The 24,542-nt window shown below is 59.2% G+C and overlaps 1 protein-coding gene across 4 annotated transcripts in view; it reads left to right on the top strand.

Annotated features, from left to right (window-relative positions):
* Positions 1-24,542, top strand: part of FRMD5 (FERM domain containing 5) — a 47,612-nt gene that overhangs the window by 17,510 nt on the left and 5,560 nt on the right. For 3 of the 4 annotated variants that reach the window (XM_088523489.1, XM_088523377.1, XM_088523328.1), the window contains exons 2-10: positions 12,872-12,976; positions 14,652-14,694; positions 14,850-14,928; positions 18,640-18,737; positions 19,706-19,829; positions 20,206-20,293; positions 23,073-23,161; positions 23,535-23,598; positions 24,329-24,420. In XM_088523489.1, the coding sequence (XP_088379615.1) occupies positions 12,872-12,976; positions 14,652-14,694; positions 14,850-14,928; positions 18,640-18,737; positions 19,706-19,829; positions 20,206-20,293; positions 23,073-23,161; positions 23,535-23,598; positions 24,329-24,420 (782 nt within the window). The remainder of the gene's footprint in view (positions 1-12,871; positions 12,977-14,651; positions 14,695-14,849; positions 14,929-18,639; positions 18,738-19,705; positions 19,830-20,205; positions 20,294-23,072; positions 23,162-23,534; positions 23,599-24,328; positions 24,421-24,542) is intronic. The other variant, XM_088523447.1, reaches the window with a different exon arrangement.

The following is a 24,542-nucleotide window of genomic DNA, read 5'->3' as shown; positions in this document are numbered from 1 at the left end:
TTATACACTTCTTTCTTTTCTCCCATGAGCTTTTCGCTGAGTTTGGTTGCTAGCAGAAAAGCAACTTCCCGGCAGGAACAGTGCCAGGAAGCCCAAGTGCCTGGTTTTTTTCCTGGTGAGCAGTGCACACAGCTCGGGATCCGGGGGTTGTTTTATTCCTATCCCACGTTGGAGCAGCAGTGCCCGCCAGGTGCTGGGGTTCCCTGGGGACCTTGCGGATCCCGCTCCTCTGACCCTGGTCCTGCAGGCGGAAGCGTCCGGGTGCTTGTACCGAACTTCCCGGGATTTCCCAGCGCCTCTGCTCTCCCTTGACCCTTAGCCAAGGGGATACCCGGCCCTGCCTGCTGGACACAGGTCGGCTGCAGTCGGCTCTTCCCGAGCGCCTGCTCCCTCCTACAAGGTCCAGTCTGGCTCTGCAAAGCTGGTGCTTGCGGAACATACGGGACTCAAATTCAGGAATTTGTTACAGTTCCCACTGCAGCCAGTGTAGCTCCCAGCGTGAATGCAGGAGTCTGGGCACGTCATTGCCCAAGAGCAACCCCGGGAAAGTCTGATAATGCCTTGTTGATCCGTGGAAGCCTCCAGAACTGGTCGTGGAGGCTTCGAGTGATTCTTATTTCAGTTTGCATATGCAGTGATCCATTTTTTTTCGCTTGCGGAAGCAGAACTAGACATCACTGCCACTCACTTGGTCGTGCAACCATTGCAAGTGAAGCTGCAGCTGAAGCTTGGTAGCCCCAGTGGGATGCGGTTGGCACGGCTTGCGCTGAGGTTTGTCTTATTTGTATGGAGCAAGTGGGGCTTACTTTTTGACAAGACGGTGTTGATATCAGCCTCTAAATAATGCACATGAAAATTAGTTGCACCAAAAATATTTTGCATGCTAATGGAAAAAGTGCCAGTCTAAACAAGAGCAGACACGAGGTCGCTCCAAACTGTCAGGAATGAGAAAAAGTGAGTTTGAATTAGAGGAGAAACCAATTTGCTCTTATGGAGAGATGTTTGCTGTGCCTCTAAATCATGGATTTATAAATTCTAAATTTAATTCATAAAAGGTAGACGGCAGTGATCAGCCGTGTCCGCGTCCCCGGACGCCTGGGCGGCTCGGCGCCGTGTCGCGGGGTCCTGCTGGCCCGGGGACGATGCCAGCCTGGGACACGCAGCAAGCGCCGGGTCCTGCCTGGCGCCGGGGACGTCTGTGTGGACGGAGGGTGCGGAGGGGACGTGGGCGCTGCAGCGACCAAGGCTCCTGCTGTGGGTGCCGGCCCCTGCGCGGCCGGGGGCTGCTGAGGAGCTCGTGGGTTCCCGAGGTGGTTGGGGTGGTTGGAACATCCCGCTCCAGCGCTGAAGCCCCCGCTCGCATCTCCCAGGTGTGTTAAAAACCAAAGCTCACTGCTAAAAACCCAGCTCGCTGCCCTGTAGCGTCTCCTCCCCACAGCACAGGGTGAACAGATGCAAAGTTGCTTCGCGCAAGAGGAACTAAGAATTTCCAGGAGAGCAATTCCTTGCTTTACAACTGAGCTGGCAAATCATGGGGAAAGTAAACTCCGTAATAGCTCCATTTACCCTTGATAGTATCTTAATGAGAGAGGCTCTGTTCTGATGTGATCCGACACTTGCAGACTGGCGCAGAAGTGCTGCGCTAGCCCGGGGGCACGCGCCGGATCCCGGAGCGGTGACAAGGTAGGGGCTGGCACGGGGACAGGCTGGACACGGGGCGGGAGGCACCGCGGGGACCTGCGCTGGCCCCTTCCCTGCGCAGCCCAGCGGGACAGCAAAGCCGCGGCGGTGCAGCCGGTCGTTTTCCTTGGTGCAAGGCGCTTTTCCAAGCCTGTTCCCAGCAAAAGCACCCTCCGGTGATACAAAACTAAGGGAGCGTAATTGCTTTCGAAAGGAGAGCAGAAGTTGCCGCGTGCGGTTTCCAGCTGGCGCGGGAAGGCTCTCGCGGCCTGGCTGCGTTTCCGTGCCGTGAGCGGAGCCTCGGGATGTGTGCGGATCGGCGCGGGGGCGGCGGGCTGCCAGCGTCCCCGTCCCGCAAGGAGACCAACAGCGGGGACGATGCTCCCTGCCCCGGGGCCGGGCGGCATCCGAGCCCCGCGCGCTCCGCGTGCACCGGGGCTGCGCGCTCAGCACCCTGCACCTGTGGGGCGAATCCGCCCTCCCTTCCGCATCCTGCGGCCTGTCCGCATCCTGCTAAATCAAGGAAAAGTAACAATGGAATTCTCATTTAAAAATCAGCCACAGTTTTGAGACTCCGATATGGCACTGGGGACGCAGATTTCCATCACTCAATATTAGCTTCCTACTTCTCTCGCATATATTATCAACTCGGGGTTTAACAGAGAGAAAATTTCCATGCTCCAGGTTTCATTTTCAGAAACAAGATTGCTAAAGAGCTAAAGTGCAGCTCGGATTTCTCCTGAAAAATTCATCACCGTCTCTAGACATTCTTCCTTAAAACTGACTGGGAAATAGAGCTAAGCAGCAGCAGGCCCAGCTGCCAGGACCTGTTTTGGGAAGGGGATCGTGCCGGGGCCGCTGCGCATCCCTGCCTGCTTTAGCGCACAGCAGCTCATGCATGACGCTCGCTAGAATTATTTCTAAATAGCATCCTTTGTCTTTTTTTTTTTTTTAAAGATCCGCTGTATTTAATCCATGATAAATACTCAAATGGTGCTAGATGCACTGTTCTGGCAGCAACTCATGTCATGCTGGGAAAATACCTGTTTTGCAGCAATTGCAACCAAATTGCTCCAGTGCCAGCTCTGTTGCTGGGGCTTGGTACCGCGAGGGGAGGATAGGGGATGTGCCGGGGATGTAGAGCGGCCACAAAAATGTGTCTCTCATCGGTAGGGACGGCAAAACCGCACCAGGTTCAGCAGCGAGGAGTGGGGGTGTTCGGTGCCGTTCGGTTTGGTTTGCTGCTGGGATGTGCCGTGACCTCAGGGAGGTAAATCCTGGTCCTGGGAGGGCTTGGAGAGCTGCTGCAGGGTCTCGGAGTGGAAGGTTTCCTGAATTCTGACTGGATAAAGAGCCACTGCGGTTCAGGTCCCCCAAGAACCGGCATGTCGCAGCTTCCTGAAAATGTTTGTGGATTAAACCCAGGGATTAAAACCAGGTAAGAGGAGTTTGTGACTCCAAGAGTCGCCTCATTAGGCACTTCCAGTCTCCAGAGGTTTCTAAACTCCTGTGGCCGGTCTTGAGGACAGGAATGGTGCTGGTGAGGAAGCGGGATTACAGATAGCAGAAATTAATCTCGAAATGCATGTGCGCTAACAGGATTACGCTCGATGCATTATGTAAACCCCTTTTCCCCTGCTCTCCATCCGTTCCATCGGGACAGGCATCCCCGTGGACCGGAGCGCCGGGATGCAGCGCCGGGGCCGCAGTCCCTCTCCAGAGCCGGGAAGGGTTAACGGGGCCGCGCTGGCCCGTGCGCGCGGCCCGGCTCGCCCTTGGCCTGGGCGCGCGTCCCGGAGCGGCCGCGTTTCACATCCACTCACGTCACATCAACAGCAGAGTTCCAGTGGCCACGAACGCGCCCTCGTTTTCCTCTCTTTTTTTGTTTATCTCTGCAGCACTGTCAGAATTAATAAGTGGCCGGGCAGTGAGAGCTGTCGCTGCCTTTGCTCCTTTGGGTCTCTGTGTCCCTGCTCCGAGTCCTCAGGAGCCACCTGATTTTTTCCGTGCCTTTTATTCTCGTTTCCCCACGGGCTGCTGCTCAGTGGGGCTGTGTTCCCATCGCGCCACTGCTGCCTGGGGGATGCTGGAGCCATCCCGCTGGGATCCGCGGCAGAACTGGACCGCTGGCTCGGGATGAGCTTGGGATGCTCGGAGCAACCGGCAGAGCTGCTGCAGAGCGTCAGTGCGAGGTCGCACATAGCGACTGCAGCCGAAGCAGGGTGTATTTTCCATTGCTCGGGCTTATGAAGCGATTTGTGTTGGGCAATATGTTAGTGGGCTGCTAGAGCGCTTCGAGGCACGTGTCGGGGTATGAGTCGCACTCGTTGCGGTCAACTCCATTTAACCCCCGGGGAGGCTGCGCGTTGCCCCCGCGCTCCCAAGGGGGCTCTTGGTTTCGGAGCCCTCTGCCTTGGTTCTCCCTCTCCCTCCCAACGCTGCCCGCGGGATGCTGAGAAGGGGAGAAGCTGCGGGAAGTCATGGGTGGTCGCAGGGAGTGATGAGTGTTCCTTGGGAAAGGCTCCTTGGGAAAGGCTCCTTGGGAAAGGCGCCGTGCCGGCTGTGCCCAGGAGCATCCTTCCCCGGGCCCCTTCCCGCCAGCGCTCCGGCACCCTCGGGGATGCAGCAACCGCTGTCCTTGAGTGTGCGGATGTCGGCGGCCGCAGCCTGCGCGTCACCTGCCCCTTGGGGACATCCGTGCGTCCTCCAGGGACGTGGGCCTGTTCCGTTGCAGAGGGATACATCTCTCCCTGTGCACAGGGAGCGAGCACATCGGATCAGCGTGGAAATTCCACCGCACGCAGCTGCCCCCCGCATCCTCCTGCTCCGTGCACGCTCTCCGTTTCCCGTGGGCCTCCTCGCTCCGCGAGCGCCCTGATGATTCCCAGCATCCGACAGAGCCCATTCCCCCTAATGATTCCCAGCATCCGACAGAGCCTGGCCGCGGCTCAGGGCTGTCCCCGGGGCGCTGGCACGTGGCTGCGAATGTCCCTGGGCCGTCCCTGCGCGGGCGGCGTGTCAAGAAGGGTCTCTCAGAAGGGACTCCTGTTTGTCAGCCCCTCGCGCCCGCGTAGGTGCGGGAGGAGGAGCGCGAGGAAAAGCCTTGTTCTTTCTTCTCAGATGCTGCAATTTCAGCACAAACCAAAATAGTCCATAATGGCTCTTCTTTCCAAGGCAAGGAGCCTCCGAGTTTGCTTTTCCCTAGCTGAAAATGGGTGTTTGTGAATGTATTTTTGTCCCTTCCCTCTTATTCTGCAGCTCAGATCAGGGGCTGGCTTGCTTGGAGGGCCACCTAAGAGCACTGCGGCTTAGGAAAACTTCATCCTCCTGCAAATTCAACATTAACTTTGTCCCAGGGATAATAAATTCCCAGCTCATACAGCACCACACAGAAGTCTGAAAATGAAACATTTAAACTGCAATATTGCAATCGAATTGCTAGTGAAAATCTCTTCACGCTGGCAGTGGAATTGGTGGGTCTTTGATCTCCTCCAGCTTAGATGTTGCTGCCAGAAAGATTTAAGCTTAAACTTCACTTTGTAAAATGGACTTTTTTGACAGTTTCCTTTAAAAAAATAATCTCCTAAACTCCTGAAGCTGGGGAGGAGCGGCCAGCCCCACAGTGAGATTTCGAAACCCACTAGTGCAGGAGGGAGTTGCTTTCAACTGCTGCTATTTATTTCCCAAGCCCCGCGCTTAATCCCCATGGGTCTGTGTTTGTGGTTTGCTTGGGGAGCGGGACCCACCGGGCCGCGGTGCCGGCGCTGCCGCTGCCGGGGGGATTTGGGGACCCGGATTGCAGCAAATCCCTGCGGCAGCGCCGGGGAAGAGCAGCGGCAGCTTCCTGACGCTGCGGCCTCATCTGTTAAATGATGAAGGGTGACAGAGTTAGGCGGCCCGGCGGAGCGATTTGGCAAAAAGGTGACACTCTTGCACGCACAAATGGTATAAAACGGGGAATCGGGTGCGCCCGGGCAGACGGGCACGGGAGACCGCAGCGGAGGCTGGTTTGGTCCATGCCCTTTGCTAGGCACGGTGCCATGGGACACGCTGCTGCGGCCCCAAACCCAAATCCCTAGGGAAACGCGAAGGCTCTTGCCCTTCCAAGCTGTGTAGAAAACAGAAACGTAGCCCTGGAGCGAGCAAACCGCCCCCGTTTCCTCGGAGCATCCCGGGCAGGTCCGAGCAGTGGGCGCGCGGCGTCACGAGCCGGCGTTGCTGACCTGCTGCGGGCACCGCTTTCGAAAACGAGGCCCGTCATTAGTTTTTAGATGAGATGCTATTATTAATTCTCGCTTTTATAGCTGTGGATGACCCTAATTTTGGCTAAGGAGCTTAGAAAAAACGAGAATGCAAGGTTACTTTAATCTTCTTAAAGTTTAAAAACCATCTGGGATTCTTCTGTCCGATGGCGTGTGGGGATGCTCTCCCTGCAGGGGAGCAGCAAGGCTGGAGAAACGTTTCTGCTCTCGACTGCAGCAGAATTCCGATGCTTCTCACATCCAGGTGGCTGTTTCTGCAATTTCCAGGCTTTGCCCAGGTGGTCACCAGGGTGTCCCCTGTCCTGGGGCAGTGGCAGGTGCTGTCACACCCTGTGTCGCGGGAGGTGACCTGTTGCTGTGACATGAGATGAGCTGGCTGGGCCGGGGGGCTCTGCGGCGAAGCCCCTGCCCAAGGGCAGAGCCCCTGGTGCCAGACCAGGCTGTGCCCGGAATTGCCAACCTGCTGCTGTGACACCGGCGGGAATCTCCTTAAAAATCGCATGGAGAGCGGCGGGGGGCCGGGCGGGAATGTTGGGGCTCGGTTGTGCGTGATCCCGCGCCAGCGTCGCTCCCGGTGCCCTGCGGATGGAGGATGCGGGAGCAGCGCCCGGAGCTGCTGCGCGAGCGGATGCGCCGGAGCCTGCGGATGCGCCGGAGCCTGCGGCCCCGTCCCCTGCCTCCGTGTCACCTCTGCAAGGAGGGATCGGAGAACCCGCGCGAGGACGTTGTCCTCGGCCGCTGGTTTTTCCCCCCTCTCCTTTCCTGCGTGGCGAGCAGGGAATCCCCGCGCTGAGCTGTGGCGCTCGCGGTGGCTTCGGCGGCTGTGACGGGTGTTTGGTGCCGCAGCCAGGGCTGAGCGCTCCCCATTCCACTTCCCCTCTGCGATTGCTGTGATTTTTCCTCAAGCAGATTTCATGCTTTTTGCTTTCAGATCCGTTTCTTTCTGTATTGGGCACGTTTGCTGGGGCGCAGTGCGCTTCACTTAACCCCTCGGAAGGGTTTGGAATTGACCTAGTTTCCCGGAAAGTCCCAAGCGGATTCGCCTCGTCTGCTCCGCGAGGCAGCGAACGGACTTGGCTCCCTCCAGCTCCTCCCTATGGCCGAGCATCCCTCGGGGGTGGCACGGGGCGAGCTTGGTGCTCCTGGTCCCCTTTTGTCCCCCGGGGGTGGCACGGGGCGAGCTCGACGCTCATGGTCCCTGCTTGTCCCCTTGTCACAGAAGAGCAGCGCTGGCTGCAGCCTCCGCATCCGCATCCTGCGGTTCTGCTTCATCGCGGTTCTGCTTCATCCCGGCCCAGTGGTGCTCCCATGTTCCCGGCCGGTCCCTGTCCCTCTCGGAGCAGGATGGGGACCAAAGGGACTGGGGCCGCACGGGATGAGGGAGCCCCTGTCCCGACAGGCAGGGCTGGGACTGCTCCACTTGGCTTCAGAACACGTAAAATAGAGGAACCGTTCCATACTATTTAATTTAAGAATTAAAGGGGTCGGGCACTTGGCTAGTTAAGCACAGGGTTTGTTGCTTCAGTTCAGCAGCAGAGAAGGATTCTCCCATGGAAACCATGGCAGAACAGTTCCCGGGATGGTGGTGGGCCGAGCAGCATTCCCAGCAAGGACTTTTTAATAGACAGATTATATCAGCCTTCTAGAGCAGTAAGTTTGAGGCTTTTATGACTTAGTGTGCCGTAATGCAGCCTTTTGAGAACAGTGGCGCATTTTTGCCTAGTCCTGTGTCAAATGAGACAAAATTAGGCGCTATTATGAATCAGAAGGGTTGGATGCAGCGTGCCGTGGGTGCCTGGAATCCGCATTACCCGCAGCAGCTTCCGCGCCCGGAGCCGCTCGCGTCCTGCACCGCTCCAAAGGTGCCAGCTGGGAATGCCGTGGATCCAGGGCATGGCGGTTAGAGGATGGGGATGGAAGGAGTGAAGCGGCACGCTTTTATTTGGGTTTATTTTGGTAGTGATAGAAATTCTTTCCGTTAGACCACGACACCCTGATGGCTGACCTCAAAAAATAGCAAATATTAAGATAGATATAAGGCTTAGTTTATAAGAACATATAAAGATCAAAACAGAGAATTTTTAAGCTGCTGTTACGCAATAGACAGCTCTTTTAAGTTCTGATTTGTAAAGACAGTTCAGATAATTTCCTAAAAGACGTTCTCATAATGATTAATTTAGAATATGCTTAATTCAAGTTAAAGAGATCAAAGAGAAAGCATTTCCCCCCTGTAATGCCATTTACTTTTTTATACTTTAACTGCATTTCCTGGGACTGGGGAACTGCCTGGTTTGCAGCTCCCTGCGCTTTCCGAGGTGTGGGGACTGCAGAGGGATGCGTCCTGCAGCCGTGAGTGCTGATGTGGGGCAGAAAAGGCTCTAGTTGCCCCCGGGAAGGGCGGCTCGGGGCGGTGCGGGATGGGGAATGGGCTCCCCTCACCCGTCTGGCTGGGGATGGTCCCGCTCTTTGCGGTTTCCTCTGGCGTTTTTCCTGGCTGCTGTCTGCATTGGCCATATCTGAGCGTGGAAGTTAATTAGCGCTAACGCGGCAGGGAGGTAACGTAGGAAAGCGGCTCCGGGGCCGCCCGGCCCGGCCGCGTTTGCTGAACCCGGATCCCGTTCGCTGGAGGAGCCGCTTCTGTTTTAACAGCCCCGCGGGGCGGCTTGGGGAGAATTTACAAGTACGTCTTTATTTGCGCAGCTATAATTTCTATTATATGATCAACTGCGCAGCTATAATTTCTATTATATGATCAACTGATGTAACTTCTGTGGCTGTGCCCAACGTGCCTTTAATTCAGACTGCGAGATAATCTTTCCCTTTGGGAGAAACTAAAACCAGCGTTAATTTCTTACTGTTTTGGTTGCCACGTGGTGTGGGAGGAGGTCCATTCCTCCCGATATACCCCCCACGTGGCCTAGGAAGGTTATTCCGTGCGTGATGCTGAAGCACGAGCGTTTGCTTTACGTCCCACAAGATGCTGCTGGAGTTTCTCTCTTCTCCAGCTCCGCGTTATTCCCGCGGCTCATTCCCTGCAAACACAGACGTTCCCGAGCTTGGAGCAGCCGCTTGCAGCGGCGCAGGGGGCTGGATCGGGGGGTTTTGCTGCTTCTCTCCGCTCGCCCTTGTGCCTGTGCGGCGCGAACAGCCTGTGCCGGGTGGCGCCGGGTCTGGCACTGATGAACGATGCACTCGGAGACTCAATTAGTCTATTAATAAAGCAGAATCTAGGCCACAGGTTTCCAAGTTAGGTACCAAATCCATATGTAGGCTCATAAATAAGTGGCCTCGTTTGCGGAGCGGCCACAGGCGCACGGTGCTTCCCGGGCCGGGGTGGCCGGGCGGCCGCGGGCGCTGGAAACGGGGCCGCGTTTTGGTTGCAAACTCCCTGCTCCGGTTCCCAGAGCGCCGCTCCGGAGCGGGTGGTGGTAGAGGGGACGGACCCGACCCGCTTCCCACGGAGCCAGCGTGAGCGCGGCCGGGAGCTGGCAGGTCCTGATGGAGAGCGGCCGTCCAGGTGTTCATCCCCGCTATCCCAGCTGGATGTTCATCCCTGCTATCCCACTGAGTGTTCATTCCTGCTATCCCGCTGAGTGTTCCTCCCCGCTATCCCACTGGATGTTCCTCCCCGCTATCCCACTGGATGTTCATTCCTGCTATCCCAGCTGGATGTTCATCCCTGCTATCCCATTGAGTGTTCATCCCTGCTATCCCACTGAGTGTTCATTCCTGCGATTCCAGCTGGATGTTCATCCCTGCTTTCCCAACTGAATACTCATCCCTGCCATCCCACTGAGTGTTCATCCCTGCTATCCCACTGGATGTTCATCCCCGCTATCCCAGCTGGATGTTCCTCCCCGCTATCCCAGCTGGATGTTCCTCCCTGCTTTCCCAACTGAATACTCATCCCTGCTATCCCGCTGAGTGTTCATTCCTGCTATTCCAGCTGGATGTTCATGCTATCCCACTGGATGTTCCTCCCTGCTATCCCGCTGGGCGCTGGCACGGGAGGGGAACCGAGCGCGGCGGTGACACCGGCACGGCCGTGGGGCCAGTAGCTCCATGCGGGACAAGTCGTGTTTCAGCCGCTGTGTTTCCTGAGCATCCCAAGCATTCCTGCTGCCGGGGTGAGCAATGTTACTCCTCTCCCTTCTTTGAAAAGAGATGATAGGAGGCGAAATTCTGCGTTTCTCTGTGATGCAGACGCAGAGGGCTGCGAGCTGCGCCAGCGTGACGGAGCCAGCGAGACCAGGCTGCAGCCAACTACTGAGTAAATATTTCAGTGAAGTGTTGGGACGTCTGGACGTGTCACCAGGCGTCGTGCTGGCTGGAAGCCAGTCCCTGCTGAAGGCATCGGGCTTTAGCATGAAACCCACCAGGATTTATGGATCTTTATGGGCGTTTTGGGCGGGCGATGAGCAAGACAGGGGGGTTCCAGGTGAAACGGGGTGAGCAGCATCACCCACCTGGCAGATATCTGTGTACCCTCTGCACACCGTGCCACTTCTGTTAGGTAATTGCTATTTAATAGTGATGAAAACATATTAATTGCCCCAGGAAAACGGGAATCCATTCCCGCTCAGCTCCGCCGGAGCGCACTGACCTCGTGCTGTGCGTCGCTGTCCCTGTGTTCAGCTCCTGGGTGCCGGGGCTGCTCTGAGCGCCCCGTCCCCAGGCAGCACCGTGGGGTGACAGGGGATGTTTTTTCCATTGTTCTTCCCCCGGTCCCCATTGTCGTTCCTCGCTGCCGGCTCCTGCTCGCGGCCGCCCAAACGCTCCATCAACCTGTTGGCCTGGCCGGGCGCCAGGCGATGCAGCAGCGCCGGCCCCGCGCTCCTCGCGGCCCCGGGCTCGCCGCGGCCCGCGCGCGTTCAGGCTCACGCGAAGCCGCGGCGGCGGCCGCATGATTCGAGGCCGACCCGCCTGGCTCCGGGCGGAGAAGGGTTTATTTCGAGCGCGGTGACATTTATCATAACGCGTCGAACTCCAAAACGGGGTTAACGCCGGCGCTGCGGGGGCTCCCTGCCGCGTGATCCGCTGCTGTCGAGTGATTATTTGATCAGATAAAATATGCATTAAACGCATTTGTAGGAAAACAGAAACCGGTGTTCGCTTAAGGAAGCCCTGTCAGGCGTCAGGAGCGGCGTTTGATCTGCGCGGATGAAACGCTGTGAAGCAGCTCGTGCCCCGGCTCCGGAGCCGGCGCTGCCGCGCGCTTGCCAAAGCGAACGGTGCCGGTGACCCGACACCGCGGGCCATGGACCCGCTCCCCTTCTCCCTGCGTGGCAAGGAGCCGTGTTCACCCTTGTCCACGTTCCCGCGCGCAGCGTCGCGGGACGGGCGCTCCCGGCAGCCTCCGTCCGCTCCGAGCTCTGGGTTATCGCGGCGCCGCGGAGCCTTGACCTGTCCTGGGAAGGGAGTGCGTGGACGGGCGCTCCGCGTTATCTTTAATGCTTGTCCTCAAGATGGCTAGAGCGGATGCAAATTTTTATTTTCCTCTTGGTAGAGCATATTTCTTCCCCCCATAACGTTTAAAAGAGCTTGAATTTACCCACATCTCCCTTCTGGTCTCGCGCTGTGTTGGTAGGAACAAGAAGCCCATGGCCAAGGCTGGCTCTGTGGGCACCCACTTGGGACACCCGTGCTGGGGGCAGCAGAGGGGCACGGACCGGGAAGGGGCATTTCAGGTCTGGTCCATGCACTGAAAATAACGGGGTTCTGAGGAGCAAAGGAGGTATTGAACCAAAAATGGTCCCTGCAACTGCTTATTCTTCTCAGCTACTTCATGTCAGAGCTTCAGGACGCAAGTAACCCATTTCTATCAAAAAGATGGTCATTTTTCAGGCGAGGATGCGCAGCGCGGGGCGGCGCAGACCGCTCGCCGTGTGCGGAACGACGCGGCTGCCGCCAGCCCAGCCGCCCTGCATGCACCGTTCTCGATAATTGGAGCTATTTCAAGCTTTACATCCATAGTACTTAAAAATCCCTCTCCAGCGTTTGATGTGGCTCTGTCTATCCATGGTGCCGGCGCGCAGGCCCTTACCGAGCTGTGCAGTTTTCGTGGCTCAGACGCGTTTTTCCTCTCGCGGTCCCTGCCCCAGCTGCTCCCTGGCCCCGTGACGCGGCTGCAGCCGGCACGGAGCAGACGGGCTGCGCCTCTGTAGGGAGAATTAACGAAAGTGGCCGGAATCGGCACTCATTTCCCGAGACAGCCCAGCAGGTGTGACTCAGCGCGGGCCCTGGGTGGTGAAATGCAGAAATAACCCCCGGTGCCGTCATCCTCCCACCAGGTCTGCGGGGACGGGGCCGCTTCAGCGGTGCCGGGGCACAAAGCTGCCCGGTGCCCTATGGAGCTGGGCCTGGAGCCGCAGGACGTTCCCGTGCTCCGCGCGGTGCCCGGCAGGATGCTGCTCCCGGCTCCGCAGCAGCCCTGCACCAACCCGGGATGCTCAGGATGCAGGTCGGACGCTGCTCGCGGGAGCCGCGGTTCCTGCTTTCCCTGGGGTGCAGTTCTGCTGGGGGAGCTGGTCCCGGGAAAGGATCTGAGCATCCTCCTGCAGCGCGCAGCAATGCAGACCGGGGCCGAGGGAACGGGAAGGGTCTTTCCAGCTGCTCCCTAGCAGGAAAGGGCACTGGGGAAACGTGCTGGGAATGTGCAGGGTGGCAGAGCCGGGAAAGGTAAGGAAAGAGCCCAGCCATGGCCACAGGAAAGCAGGGAATGAGCTGGGCCTGCTCTGTGTTCTGGAAAGAAGGTCTAAGTGACAGAGATGTAAAATACTGTGACCTGACTTACCTGGTTCTCTAATGATATGGACCGGGAAAATGGACTGGAAAATCTCACGTTCCGTATGGAATGTTTCCCTGCTCTTAGGGCTGGTTTGGTGTCCCACGCTCCTCCCGCTCCGTGACCGCCTCTCCTTGCCTTGCAGAGAGATGCTAAGGGCCAGTACCTGTTCGACCTCCTCTGCCACCACCTGAACCTGCTGGAGAAGGACTACTTCGGCATCCGCTTCGTGGACCCGGACAAGCAGAGGGTAAGTGCTGGCCCCGGGATCTGCTTCCTGGGCACGTGAGGCAGTGGAGAAGGGAAAGGGCTGAATTCAGCTGCGGAAGAGGGAAACATTCCCAGAGGTTCCTCCTGCCTCGGCCCTCAGCAAAGGGACAGGCCAGGGCGGTCACCGGTGCCACTGGGGCAAGTTGCCTGGCCTACCTACAGAGCGTCTATAAGAGCCTTGCCCACCTGCAACTCCCCTTGCCCACCTGAAACCCCCTCCAAGCCACCTCACCACGTTCCGTGTGCCCCGGGGACAGGGGAGCCTTAGCTCGTTGTCCTCGGAACATCCCACCTGGAGCAGGCGAGTGGATGGACGGAGCGAGAGGGCCGGCAGGGCCAGGTCTGCACGGTGAGCGGGACACGGAGTGTTCGCACGGACATGCGGGAGCTCCCGGGCCGTCCGTGCCAACGGGCCGCGCGTTCTACACGTGCCCAGTGACAGGCACCGCGTTGCAGCCAGCGCTGCCTCCTCAGCCCGTCCTTTCTGATGCACAACGAAGCGTTTCTCGTCGGAAAGGAGGTGCCTGCGCTGCCACTTACGGATTGAAGTGCTTTTATTTTCTCAAATGCGCCTTCTCGAGTGCTGTCAAATGAAAGCAGCAGCTAACGCAGCGGCTGCGCTGCGAGCAGAGCGCGGCGGTTTCCTTCTGAAGGCGAAGGGCAGTTTCACAAACAGCAGCTCGAGCGTCGCCGTCGTCGCGCCACGCTGCGGTTTGGAAGCGGCCGCCGCTTGGCGGGTGGTTCGGACGCTGCTGCAGGCTCCGCTGCACAGAAACGCCGTCCCGGAGCGCAGGGCGCAGCGTCACCCCGGTGTCACGGGGCTGGGGACGCAGCCGGGCGGCTCCGCGGCCCCCGGGTTGGCGGGAGCAGAGTTGGCTTCGTGCTTCCTTGCGTACGGCTCTGCTTTAAGCAAGGGAGTCGCAAGGTGAAGTGCCCGTACGCTGCGGTGGGGCACGTGTGTGAGAACGTGACATGGGCAGATGATGCCAGCGCATGGGGATTAGACCCTTGGTAAAATTATTTTCCCCCCTCCCTGGTTTCTTGTTCGTCTGCGATGTGCAGGGGCCGGGAGGCTGATGGGCAGCAGGAGGTGACGGCGGCAGAGGAGGAGGAGGAGGAGGAGGAAGAGCGCTGCTGACATTAGTTGTGCAGCGTGTGGTCGCTCGCAGAGCTGCGCTTGTCCCTGGGCGGCTACAAAGGGCTCCTGTTGGTGTCCCGGGGAGGGGACACGGCTGCGGTGGCGCCGGGCACCCTCCCAGCACGCGGGGCTGGCGAGGAAGGGGCACGGCGGCTCCTCCTCCTCCTCCTCCTCTTCCTCCCTGCTCTCCCGGTCACGTTGGCAGAGCACGGGCAGTGTCTGCAGACGCTGCTCAGCGCGGGGCGACGCTGCCCCTGGGCCAGCGGTTTCAGGTGCTCCCGTGTCCCATGCACAGCCCTCCCGCAGCAGGGGCAGCGCGGCCGGGATGGGGCAGCACCTCCTTCTCCTCCGGCTCTCCTGCGGCTTCGGCATCCCGCCACAGAACGCACCTTTACGTAGAATGAGCCTTTATTTCAGCAGGCCTTTCTGTTTCTGTAGTTTCACCCCCAAGAGGCCATGTTGCTAATGAAAAGTATTGTCTGGTGAGTTATTTCCATTCCTTTCTCTTTTGTTTCAGCATTGGTTGGAATTTACCAAGTCGGTTGTGAAGCAGATGAGGGGTAAGTACGGCTTCTAGAACGCCGCCCGTGTCCCCTAGTGTCCCCGATTGCCCCGTCCTGCCCGCGCTGGGGTCCAGGATGGGCTCCCCGCGCGTCGGTGAGGAGGGAGCGCCGTCCCCGTCCCGCGGCGCCGCGTGACCCTGCTCTCCCCGCAGCCCAGCCTCCCTTCACCATGTGCTTCCGCGTGAAGTTCTACCCCACGGACCCCGCCGCGCTGAAGGAGGAGATCACGAGGTGAGCGCGGCGCGGGCGCGCGGCCGCTGCCTGCAGCGGCGCCCTGCGAGGTTTGCCGTGCGGCACGCGCTGTTCCGGGCAAACCCGCGTGTATGTGAGCTGGCACCGCCGGGACGCAGCAGGAAACGCTGGGTGTGGGATCCCTTGGAGCCCGGCTGGGATCGGGTGCTGGGATTGGGTCCCGTGCGGGCGCGGGGAGGTCCCCGAGCAGAGCGCTCCGAGGGCAGCGCGTCCTGCAGCGACGTCCAGGGCCGTGTCCCGCCGCGGCCGCCGGGTCCCCTCTGCTCCACACGCTCCCTTCTCGTGCTCTATATTCCCCTTTGCCCATAGCGCTCTGGAGTCTTTCCAGCTGGAATTCCGTGGTGCAGCGTGGTGAGCTTAGTGCATGGAGAGCCAAGCAGGAGCAGTTCATTTTGCTCCTAGTTTTGCTTTCTGCATTCCCAGGATGTTGTTACTGTGGCTGCTTGAATACCCCCTAGCTCAGACAGTTGCTACACGCTCTGGAGCTGGTTTGGATGGTCCGAATGTCTCTAGGTTCCTTGCAGTCCCCCAGACATACCTGTCCCCGTCCCTTTCTGATCAAGGGGAGTGAACGCTCTAGAGGAAGCAGATGATAAACTGTGATGCAAGAAGCCAGCGCTGCTTTTATCCAGTTTCTATCTTTAGGGGCTGTTCGTGCTGCTCTTCCTTCCAGAGGAAGGTGATGAGCGGGATGTGAGAGCTCGGGGGAAGCTCATGGACATCTCGGATAACAAAACCCGGTCGGGGAGTTGGGTACCGGAACAGCACATGCACCATCGGCGAGCCCCGTCCTCGGCACCACGAAGCTGTGCTAATAATTTTGCTAAAACTCTCTGAATTTCCCTTGGGGATCTTTTTGCCATTATTACTGCAAATAATTTATAATCGTCTTTGCCAGGTCTGGGGGTCGTTAGGGAGAAGATTAATAAGAGTACTGGTGTGGGAAAATGCAGAAGCAGAGATCTTAATTCAGGCTTTTCTGTGTCACGTGCGGCTGGGGACGTGGGGCTCCGCGGAGTCGCTGGATGCTCCGCGTGGGAAGGGGCTGCCTGCGCCTTGTCCCTGAGCCTGCAGCTTTGGGATCTGCAGGTGCGACGGGTCTGGGAGGGCTCGTCCGGTGAGCGCTGAAATCCCGTGTGCCATCGGGGGAGCCATCGGCACGAGCTGCAAACCGGGGGCAGCAGAGGGACGGGCTGGAGCGCCGGCTGTGCCCAGGGCTGGTGCCCCGCGGGCTCTGCAGCTGCAGAACCGTCGTGGGACGCAGCGTGCCCGGGGGTGACACCGCTCGGTGTCCCCATGCCCGGCGGGAGGACGGAGGGGCCTCCGGCAGCCCGAGCGGAGGCTCCTGCAGCGCCTCTTGCTCTGTTAGGCTGAGTGATAATTTTAAGACGATTTGGCTGCTTTTTCCTGGCTGCGATACCCGCTGTGCCTGCCCGCCTGCCGAGGTGACAGCGTCGAGGACGTCCCGAGTTCGCCAAGGCTGCAAAACTGCCCTCGTGTGATCATTGCAGACCCCATTTGCTCCTGGACTGTGGCCATCTGCAGAACTCGAAGAAACCTTTCAAATCAGTGCGAAGGATCCCAGGCTATCTGGGCCGCGGGCCACCGGGAACTGGGTCGCCATGGCCCAGGAGTCGGGAGATTCCAGCAGGAAGCCGTCCAGGAGTCACGTATTTCGCTCTCCTATCTGTTTTTATAAATTAGCAGGTTTATTTCGTTAAAGTCAAGGGTAGTAAGGTGATCCAGAGAAACAACATGTGGAGGAGTGAAAATATATCTATTTTTTACCCCTGATTATGCCCTGGCTCTAGTTTTCCTGTGCTGAAGGACACACAACTGCAGAGGTGGTAGCTTGGAGAAAAGGAGGAATGTCCGTGGTGCAGGCAATGAGGATGAGCAGGACTTTGTAAAGAAATTGGTTTGGGGGCAGATAAGGATGTGTCCAACACGTTTCTGTGTGTGCAGCAGCCACGCGCCCTCTGCCCTCGCTTCTGCCTGCGGCACGTGCTGAACGCTGCCTTTCCGAGCAAGGAAGCCCCGTGTTCAAGGAAAGAAAAAAGGAAAAAAAGAGAAGTAGCAGAAACTTTGTCTTCTGCCTTCAAAGCAGACTGCAAATGTAATTTTGTGCCGTGGACAGCCAGCTACTGCAAATTAAAGGACCTCCGACCTTCTCTTGGCCCCGGATAGCCATTAAATGGTGACAAATACCGCGTGTCACTCTCGCTGCCTTGGCTGGAGCTCTCAATCTCCCCGAGCATCCGGGCCCTGCTGAGCTCGGGGTTGTTTTTCCAGTGGCATCTGGAGAATCGCAGCGCACAGGCCCCATATGCCATTAAATATTCTGAACGAATAGCTAAGGTCCTTGCTAAGCACATCAAGAATTAAGTAGGCTTATTGAAAGAGCTAAATATATTCCAGGATTTCAGTCTTTGGATTTCCAATCTATTTTTGCAGGCAGCAAATGAGAGAGGATTTTGCTGTCTTTTATAGGTGTATTTAGAATATTTCTAGGCCCCGTTTTTCCTTTAGCTTTGCGTTAACAAGGTGTCTGTGGTGTTGTTGGACAGAGGAGCTAGCAGAGCAAAAGCAGGGGATGGAGGGATGCGTTTTGCCATGCAGAGCTAAGGAGAGGGGAGCAGCAAAGCCCAGGGCCGTGCCCGGGGCTGCCCTGCCGGGGACGTCCCAGTGTCCCCACATCCCGCGGTGCGGGACATGTGGCAGGTGATGGGTTTCTTGTCCCGCACCTTCTGGGAGAATCCCACAAGTGTCCTGGGAGAGATTTCACTCGGAAGCATCTTGTTTTTTCTCCGAGACTTTATTTAGTTTGCAGATTTCATGCTAACTCCTAGCAACAGCCACCCCATGCAGTCGTTAGGCTTTAATTTAAATGTGAAATGGCCAAAGACGTCTCCTCTGAATAATGACAGCTATTATGTGGGCATTAAACTATGCGTACGGGGTGTTAATTACGTGTCTTTTCTTTGATCGGAGGTTGGCAAACGTGTGCAGCAGCCGAGGCTGGTGGGGAGGGCTGGAAGGCAGCGGCAGGTCCACATGGAGCAGGAGCCGCCAGGGATGCAGCCGAGGGCTCTTCCCCCTTCCACGAACCAGGGCTCGGCTTGTCCCTATCCCATGGAGCGGCCCTGATGCTGCTCTTATTCCCGGCGGTGCTGGGCAGAAGCAGGGCCCTGTGTGAGAGTGGTCTTTAATGACCGGATTTATCTTTAATACGTTTTATCTGTGAAAATTAGTGGGTTTTGTCATCATAAAAAAGGGCTTGAGAAGTCAAGCGTGACCGAGATACCACCGAGAGCGAGTTTGAGCATTTAAACATATTTCTAAGCACTCCAATTTCTGTTTTGCTGCCTAGCTGTATGGCTCACATTTTATCAGGTCTTCCCAAACGCATTGCTGCGTGATACAGCCCAGGCCATAACTTACATTTAAGTTTATTCAAATATATAAGTTTTCCAGCGTGTCCCGCAGGCGCGGGCAGGACAGAAGCCCTGAATCCGAGCCCTGCCGTGGGAGGCGCTGGGGATGAGCACCGTGCGGTCTCTGAATGGAGCATCCTGCGAACGGGCTGCTTGGCGAGGAGGGCAGCGCAGGCCCTTGCAGATATTGCCCGTCCAAACCGCCCAGCTGGGGCGTTTAACCTTGCGTAGTGATGGAATCCCTCTTTCCCCCCAGGTATTTAGTGTTCCTGCAGATCAAGCGAGACCTCTACCATGGCCGCCTGCTCTGCAAGACTTCGGATGCCGCTCTGCTGGCCGCCTATATCCTGCAAGGTAACGCGCTGTGACAGGGGAGGTTTGCTCCTCGTGCTGAGCACTGGTTGCATTGCGGCACGTACACCAGGGCTCCGATCCCGGGACACGGCGGCAGCGCGGGGGCCGCGTGTGCGGCCGGGCAGCCCCGGTCCTGCTCGGAGCAGCCTCCCCGGCGTTGCTCAGGCATCAATATTAATGTGACACCGACGTGCCGGCAGGGCTGGAGCGTCTGCACGACCCGCGGGGCGCTCCGGGCTCGTGGCACCGGCCCGTGGTGCCCCACGGCCACCCGCGTTGTCACCTGCGAGGGGAGGGCAGAGGCTCCCTGAGGGTGCGGGGGTGCCAGGGAGGCCGCCCACATCTTGGCACTGTCCTTGTCACCGCCGGGAAAGCTGTGGCCGCAGCGGCGCCGAGCGGGTCCCTGCGCGGGGAGGCTCCTGCCCTGACGCTTGGAGCAGCCTCCAGCCGGGGCTCCAGGGCCCCTGTGGGGCAACCTGTGTCCGGGGAGCGGGACCGCGTCCTGTCCCCGTGTGCGACCGGCCGGGTGGCTCCCGAGCCGCCGCGGGAGCAGAGCAGCTCCTGGGGAATCCTGGCGAACGGCGGGAGGAATTGGAATTAGTCTGGTCGGGACGGTGACCGTCTGCTCGGGGATGCCCAAGCCAGCAGCGGGATTCCCTGGCGCAGTTAATGCCTTGGAAACGAGTCGCGCTTCCGCCGGGGCCAGGAACAGGCAGTGGGTTTTCCCATGTTCCGTCCTGCACCCATCGCTGCTGTGATGTGTTCCTGGGTGACGCCGTCCCCTCCCTGCTCCCGTGGGTGCTGCGGGGTCATCTCCTCCCGCTGTGGGAGCTGCCGCCGGCATCCTGGCGGCTTCCCCGTGTCCCGCTGCCTCCTGCCGCCCTCGGGAATCGCGTCTCTGCAGCGAGCGCGGTCACTCGTATCCACCCGATATTCACCCGTCTGTCACCTGTGCTTGCTTTCGCCAGCGGAAATTGGGGACTACGACCCGGGCAAGCACCCGGAAGGCTACAGCTCCAAGTTCCAGTTCTTCCCGAAGCATTCGGAAAAGCTGGAGAGGAAAATCGCGGAGATCCACAAGACGGAGCTGAGGTGAGGCCAGGTCCCGCTGCGAGCTCGCCCCGCGCGCCGGCGGCGAGAACGGCCCCTCGAGGGGCTCTGCAAGGCGCTCGCGCTGCGCCGTGGTCGGGTCTGCGCTGCAACGCGTGGAAAGCAGCCGGTCCCAGCGAAGGAGCCGCGAGGAGAGCGGAACGGACCCGACGTGCACGGAAAGGCACGGATGGGGCGCGCGGCGGCAGGAGCTGCGTGCACTGCAAACCCCCGTCGCTTTTCGAGCCCTGGGTTTCTTCGCACTGGGGACGCGGGCGCGCTCCTCGGGACACCATGGCATCCCCAGGCCGGGCGCGCGGAGCCCACGAGGCTCTCCCGGCTCTCACGGCTTCCTGCTTCCTTCCTTTGCCTCTGCTAGTGGCCAGACACCAGCTACGTCGGAGTTAAATTTTCTGCGGAAAGCCCAGACTCTGGAGACCTACGGAGTTGACCCGCACCCTTGCAAGGTAAAGCTCCTCGGAAAGTGGGTTTTTTGGGTTAGATTTCTCCCCATCACCGGCAGCGAGCTGCAAGGGTAGCGCTGATGGCCACCAAGGCAGCAACCTGGACCACAGCAGGTCCAGCCAGGGGCGAGAGCCAGACTTGGGTGCTTAAATGCAAATAGGTGCATTGAGGGGAGTGAGGACTGCTGTGAAATCCCTCTGCAAGGGAAGGTAAGGAAGCTATAGGAGTATGTAAGGAAGCTATAAGGAGCTATCAGGAAGTGTCTCTGCATGCAGACAGCTGCAAAGGACACTGGCGAGTCATCTGCTGCAAAACCCTGCAATTTGGAGGCAGTAACAGGGTCAGTAATGAGTCTGAGAAGGCAGCAAATATTAATCTCCACAGACAGTCTGACTCGATATTCCTCCCCAGCCTGTAATCTAGTTTGCTGTTTGAAAGGCTCTTTATTGACTGCATATGTCCTTGCGGCCGGCTCCGTGCGGCCCCTTGTAATCCTGTCGCACGCAGATGGATGTGGGATGTGGATGAGGATGCACCGCAAGGAGGGTCCCCTCGGGCTGCCGGTTTTGCAGTGAGTTGGGCCGGGCTCGCGGGCGGGGGAGTCCACAGGGCACCTCGGTCCCTCCTGCTGCTCTCGGCCCCGCTCCGAGCTGAAGGGGCAGCGGCGGCTCCCGAGCGATGCCCGAGCACGAGGCTTTGCTGAAACCTTTGCTGGGTGCTGAGTGTCCCTTCGGGGTTGCATTTGGGAAGCAGAGAGCTCCGAGGTGCCGAGGGGAGCGTGTGCGGGGCTGCCAGCAGGCTCCCTGTCCCCCCGTGTCCCCACGGGTCTTGTGACCCCATCGCACCCTGTGTCCCCAGCACACCCTGGGTGCCTGGTGCGTCCCGTGCCCTCAGTGCATCCTGCATCTCTGGTGCGTCCCGTGTTCCAAGTGCATCCCGTGCTCTCAGGGCATCCTGCATCCCGGTGCATCCTGTGCTCCCAGTGCATCCCATGCTCTCAGTGCATCCTACATCCCTGGTGTGTCCCGTGTACCTGGTGCATCCTGCATCCCGGTGCATCCTGCATCCCGGTGTGTCCCGTGTCCTCAGTGCATCCTGTGTACCTGGTGCATCCTGCATTCCCGGTGCATCCTGCATCCCCGGTGTGTCCCGTGTCCTCAGTGCATCCCGTGTACCTGGTGCATCCTGCATCCCGGTGCATCCCGTGTCCTCGGTGCACCCTCCGCGCCGGAGCGGGGCTGTGCTGCACAGAGTGGCCCAGCCAGTGCCGGGCAGGAGCTGGCGAGCACAGATGGGCTGTTAATATTTAAAACATTTCAGAAGTGCTGGGCTGGATTGCACTGATGCAGACCGTGTCCCGCGGTCCCTTCTATGTTTAGCATCCCCTTCGCATCATTTTTTTTTTTTAAGCTAATCGTGGTTTTCATGTCCTTCACGTCTCATGGCCATGGGGAGCTGCAGAGCTCTGGCCAAGGCTGCAGCAGCGCCCAGGTCCCCTTGTCCCTTTGTGCAGCCGTGACCGTCCTCCCGAGGGCGCCAGGGACCGTCCCCGTCCTCAGCACCTCCTTATGTCTCAGGATCTGTCGCAGGGCGTTTCAGCCCTCCTTACTTGGGGATTTATGTCTCGTTTCATGAAGGATGTTGTACTGAGGTTCAGGGCTCCTTGCTCCTGGCCCTGGGCAGATTAAGATGGATTTTTGATCTAATCTGGATTTGAAACCAATTTGCTCACCCCTCGGATCCTGGAGATGTATCCAGGAGAACCACCCCCCGCGCAGCCTGGCACGGATTTCGGGAGCCGTCGCGGGGCAGCGAGCTCAGCGGCGGAGCCCGCGCGCATCCCACGGGATGCGAACCCGGCGTTCCTGCCTCCTGCTCGGAGCAGGGAGCACCGGGGCCGAGGGGAGCCCCGGGCCTGAGCGGGGGCGATGACGGAGACCTGCGATGTCCTTCGGTCCGAGAAGGGCCTTTGCTGCGGGGACGATGACAGATGGTGGCTCCGGTTCCGTAGCAGAGAGCGGGTTGACGTGGAGGAACTGCCCTTGTTTCTGCGCCGTGTTAGGGGCTTCCAGTGCTCGCTGAGCCCCCGCTTGCACCGCGATGCTGCTGTTTCCAACGTGATCCATGCACGATCCCTGTGCTCCGGGTTAGGGGACAGGCTGTGGCTGAGGCTCTGCAGGACAAGGGACCAGGAGCAGGACTGGGATGTGCCCCCGATCCCAGGAGAGCCTCGATGGCTGCAGGAAAGCGAGCGGAGCTGTGCTCGTGGTGTGTGTGTGCGGCCGTGTGTGCGCAGGTGTGGGTTTGTGCTCCAGGGTCTGCGTGCTCCTTGTGCGAGCACCCGTGCGCTTAGCCATCGCCTCCCGGGGTCCAGCTGTTACCATTAAATTCCTTATTAAATTAAAGTTGCTGTGGTTGAAGTGCTGCGCTGCCGCCAGCCGGGCAGAGGGCTGGGGAGCCGGTAGCAGGTTTTACCATTTTGCAGTTTAATTAACAGCGAAAGGCTCGCGGGTACGTGGGGCACTCTCTGTCTCCACTGCTGTCCCTTACCCGTGAATCGGTACCAGTGCTGGCGCTGGGGGTATCGCAGTTTCCTCATCCATCCGCCTGCACGGGGCCATTCCGTGGTGCTGCTGCGGGTTCCTGCGCGGCCTCCGTGAAACCGTCAGGAACGCGTTTGGTGGCAGCGCCGACGCGGAGGAGCCCGGGGCCGCCCGGCCAGGCTGGCCCTGCGCTCACGGCCGCGCGCAGCGCGTGACGCGGAGCCGCTCTCTCCTCCAGGACGTGTCCGGGAACGCGGCCTTCCTGGCCTTCACCCCCTTCGGCTTCGTGGTCCTGCAGGGCAACAAGAGGGTTCACTTCATCAAGTGGTGAGTGCCGGGGTGCCGGGGTGCGGGCGCGTGCGTCCCTGCGGGACGGGGCAGCCCCGGTGCGTGCGGGCCGCGGTGCCAGGAGCCGCCGCGGTGCCAGGAGCCGCAACGGTGCCAGGAGCCGCCGCTGTCCCGTGCGTGGCCCCGGCGCCGCTCCTGGCCTCGCTGTCCTCCCCCTACCCAGAGAAGATGATTACAAGCGTTAATGGAAAAAAAATGTGGTTTTGAAACCCGGCCTAGAATACCTCCTAGCTCCCAGCTTCCAACGGATGATTTGGCTAAAGCTGCGCCCGTGGCCACTGCGGGGCCGGGCATTGGGGTGCTGGGGCGCGGGCAGCGCAGCCCGGGACACGCTCTGCTCTTCTCCTTGCAGGAATGAGGTGACCAAGATGAAGTTTGAAGGAAAGACTTTCTATTTATATGTAAGTCAGAAAGAGGTGAGTGCATTTTCTGACCTCGGCCCTTGCTGACCCCTGTGTTTATCTTTTGCCTCAACGTATTAGCCGTGTTCTGATGCACTGGGCAGGAAGGCAGCCGGCAGCGGTGCCGCTTCCCAAGTGCCGTCACGGCTGCTGGGACACGGGGGTCAGGCCAGCAGCGTGAAGGGGTAGCCAGGCCCACGGTGCCGGTGGCCCGTGCTGTCCCCGTGCCGCTGTCCCCGGCTCCGTCCGTGCTCCCATGCCCCGGAGCTCAGCAGCCTGACCCGAGAGGCTAAAGACGCAAATTCTCGGGTTAAAACATCGGCACTTTGGTGTCGCAGTAGTCTCCAGAGCAGAAGCCGTGGGTGTCTCGCAGGTCCATGGGACGTCCAGAGCAACGTGCTGGGTTTAGGGCTGGATATTGTGCCCGTGGTTATCCCCGTGCAGCGCCGTCACCCCGGGCTGCGCTGGGGGATCCCTCCCAGCCTCGGCCGCGCTGCGGCTCTGCGGCTCCTGGTCCCTTTCCAACGCGTTCCCGGGCGCTGGGGAGCGCGGAGGGGCTGGGGCAGCGGGTACATGGGCTCGACGGCGCGGCCGGGCGGCTCCGTGGGCTCAGCCGCGTTCCCAAGGTCCTGCAGGAGGATTCCCGCTCGTCCCTGCAGCTCCCGCAGCCCCGGCACCCTCCACATCTCCCCGTGCTGCCCTCTGCTCACCCGTTTCTGCACCGGCTTCCTCCCCTTCTCTGTAGGAAAAGAAAATCGTCCTGACCTATTTTGCTCCAACACCAGAAGCCTGCAAGCACCTCTGGAAGTGCGGGATAGAAAACCAGGCTTTTTACAAGTAAGCGCAAGGACGTTCAGCCGCGTGTTTCATTTTGTGTGAAATGTCCCTCCATGGGTTGGTATCATCCCCCTAGAGCAACCACCCCCCGAACATCCCAGACAAAATCAAGGGAGCAGCAG

Source organism: Tinamus guttatus, unplaced genomic scaffold (genome assembly GCF_059628265.1).
Source record: "Tinamus guttatus ecotype Peru unplaced genomic scaffold, ASM5962826v1 Tinamus_guttatus_pri_ptg000004l, whole genome shotgun sequence".
Classification (NCBI taxonomy): domain Eukaryota; kingdom Metazoa; phylum Chordata; class Aves; order Tinamiformes; family Tinamidae; genus Tinamus; species Tinamus guttatus.
The sequence above is the reverse complement of the archived record's forward strand: the minus strand, read 5'-3'. Positions and strand labels throughout refer to the sequence as shown.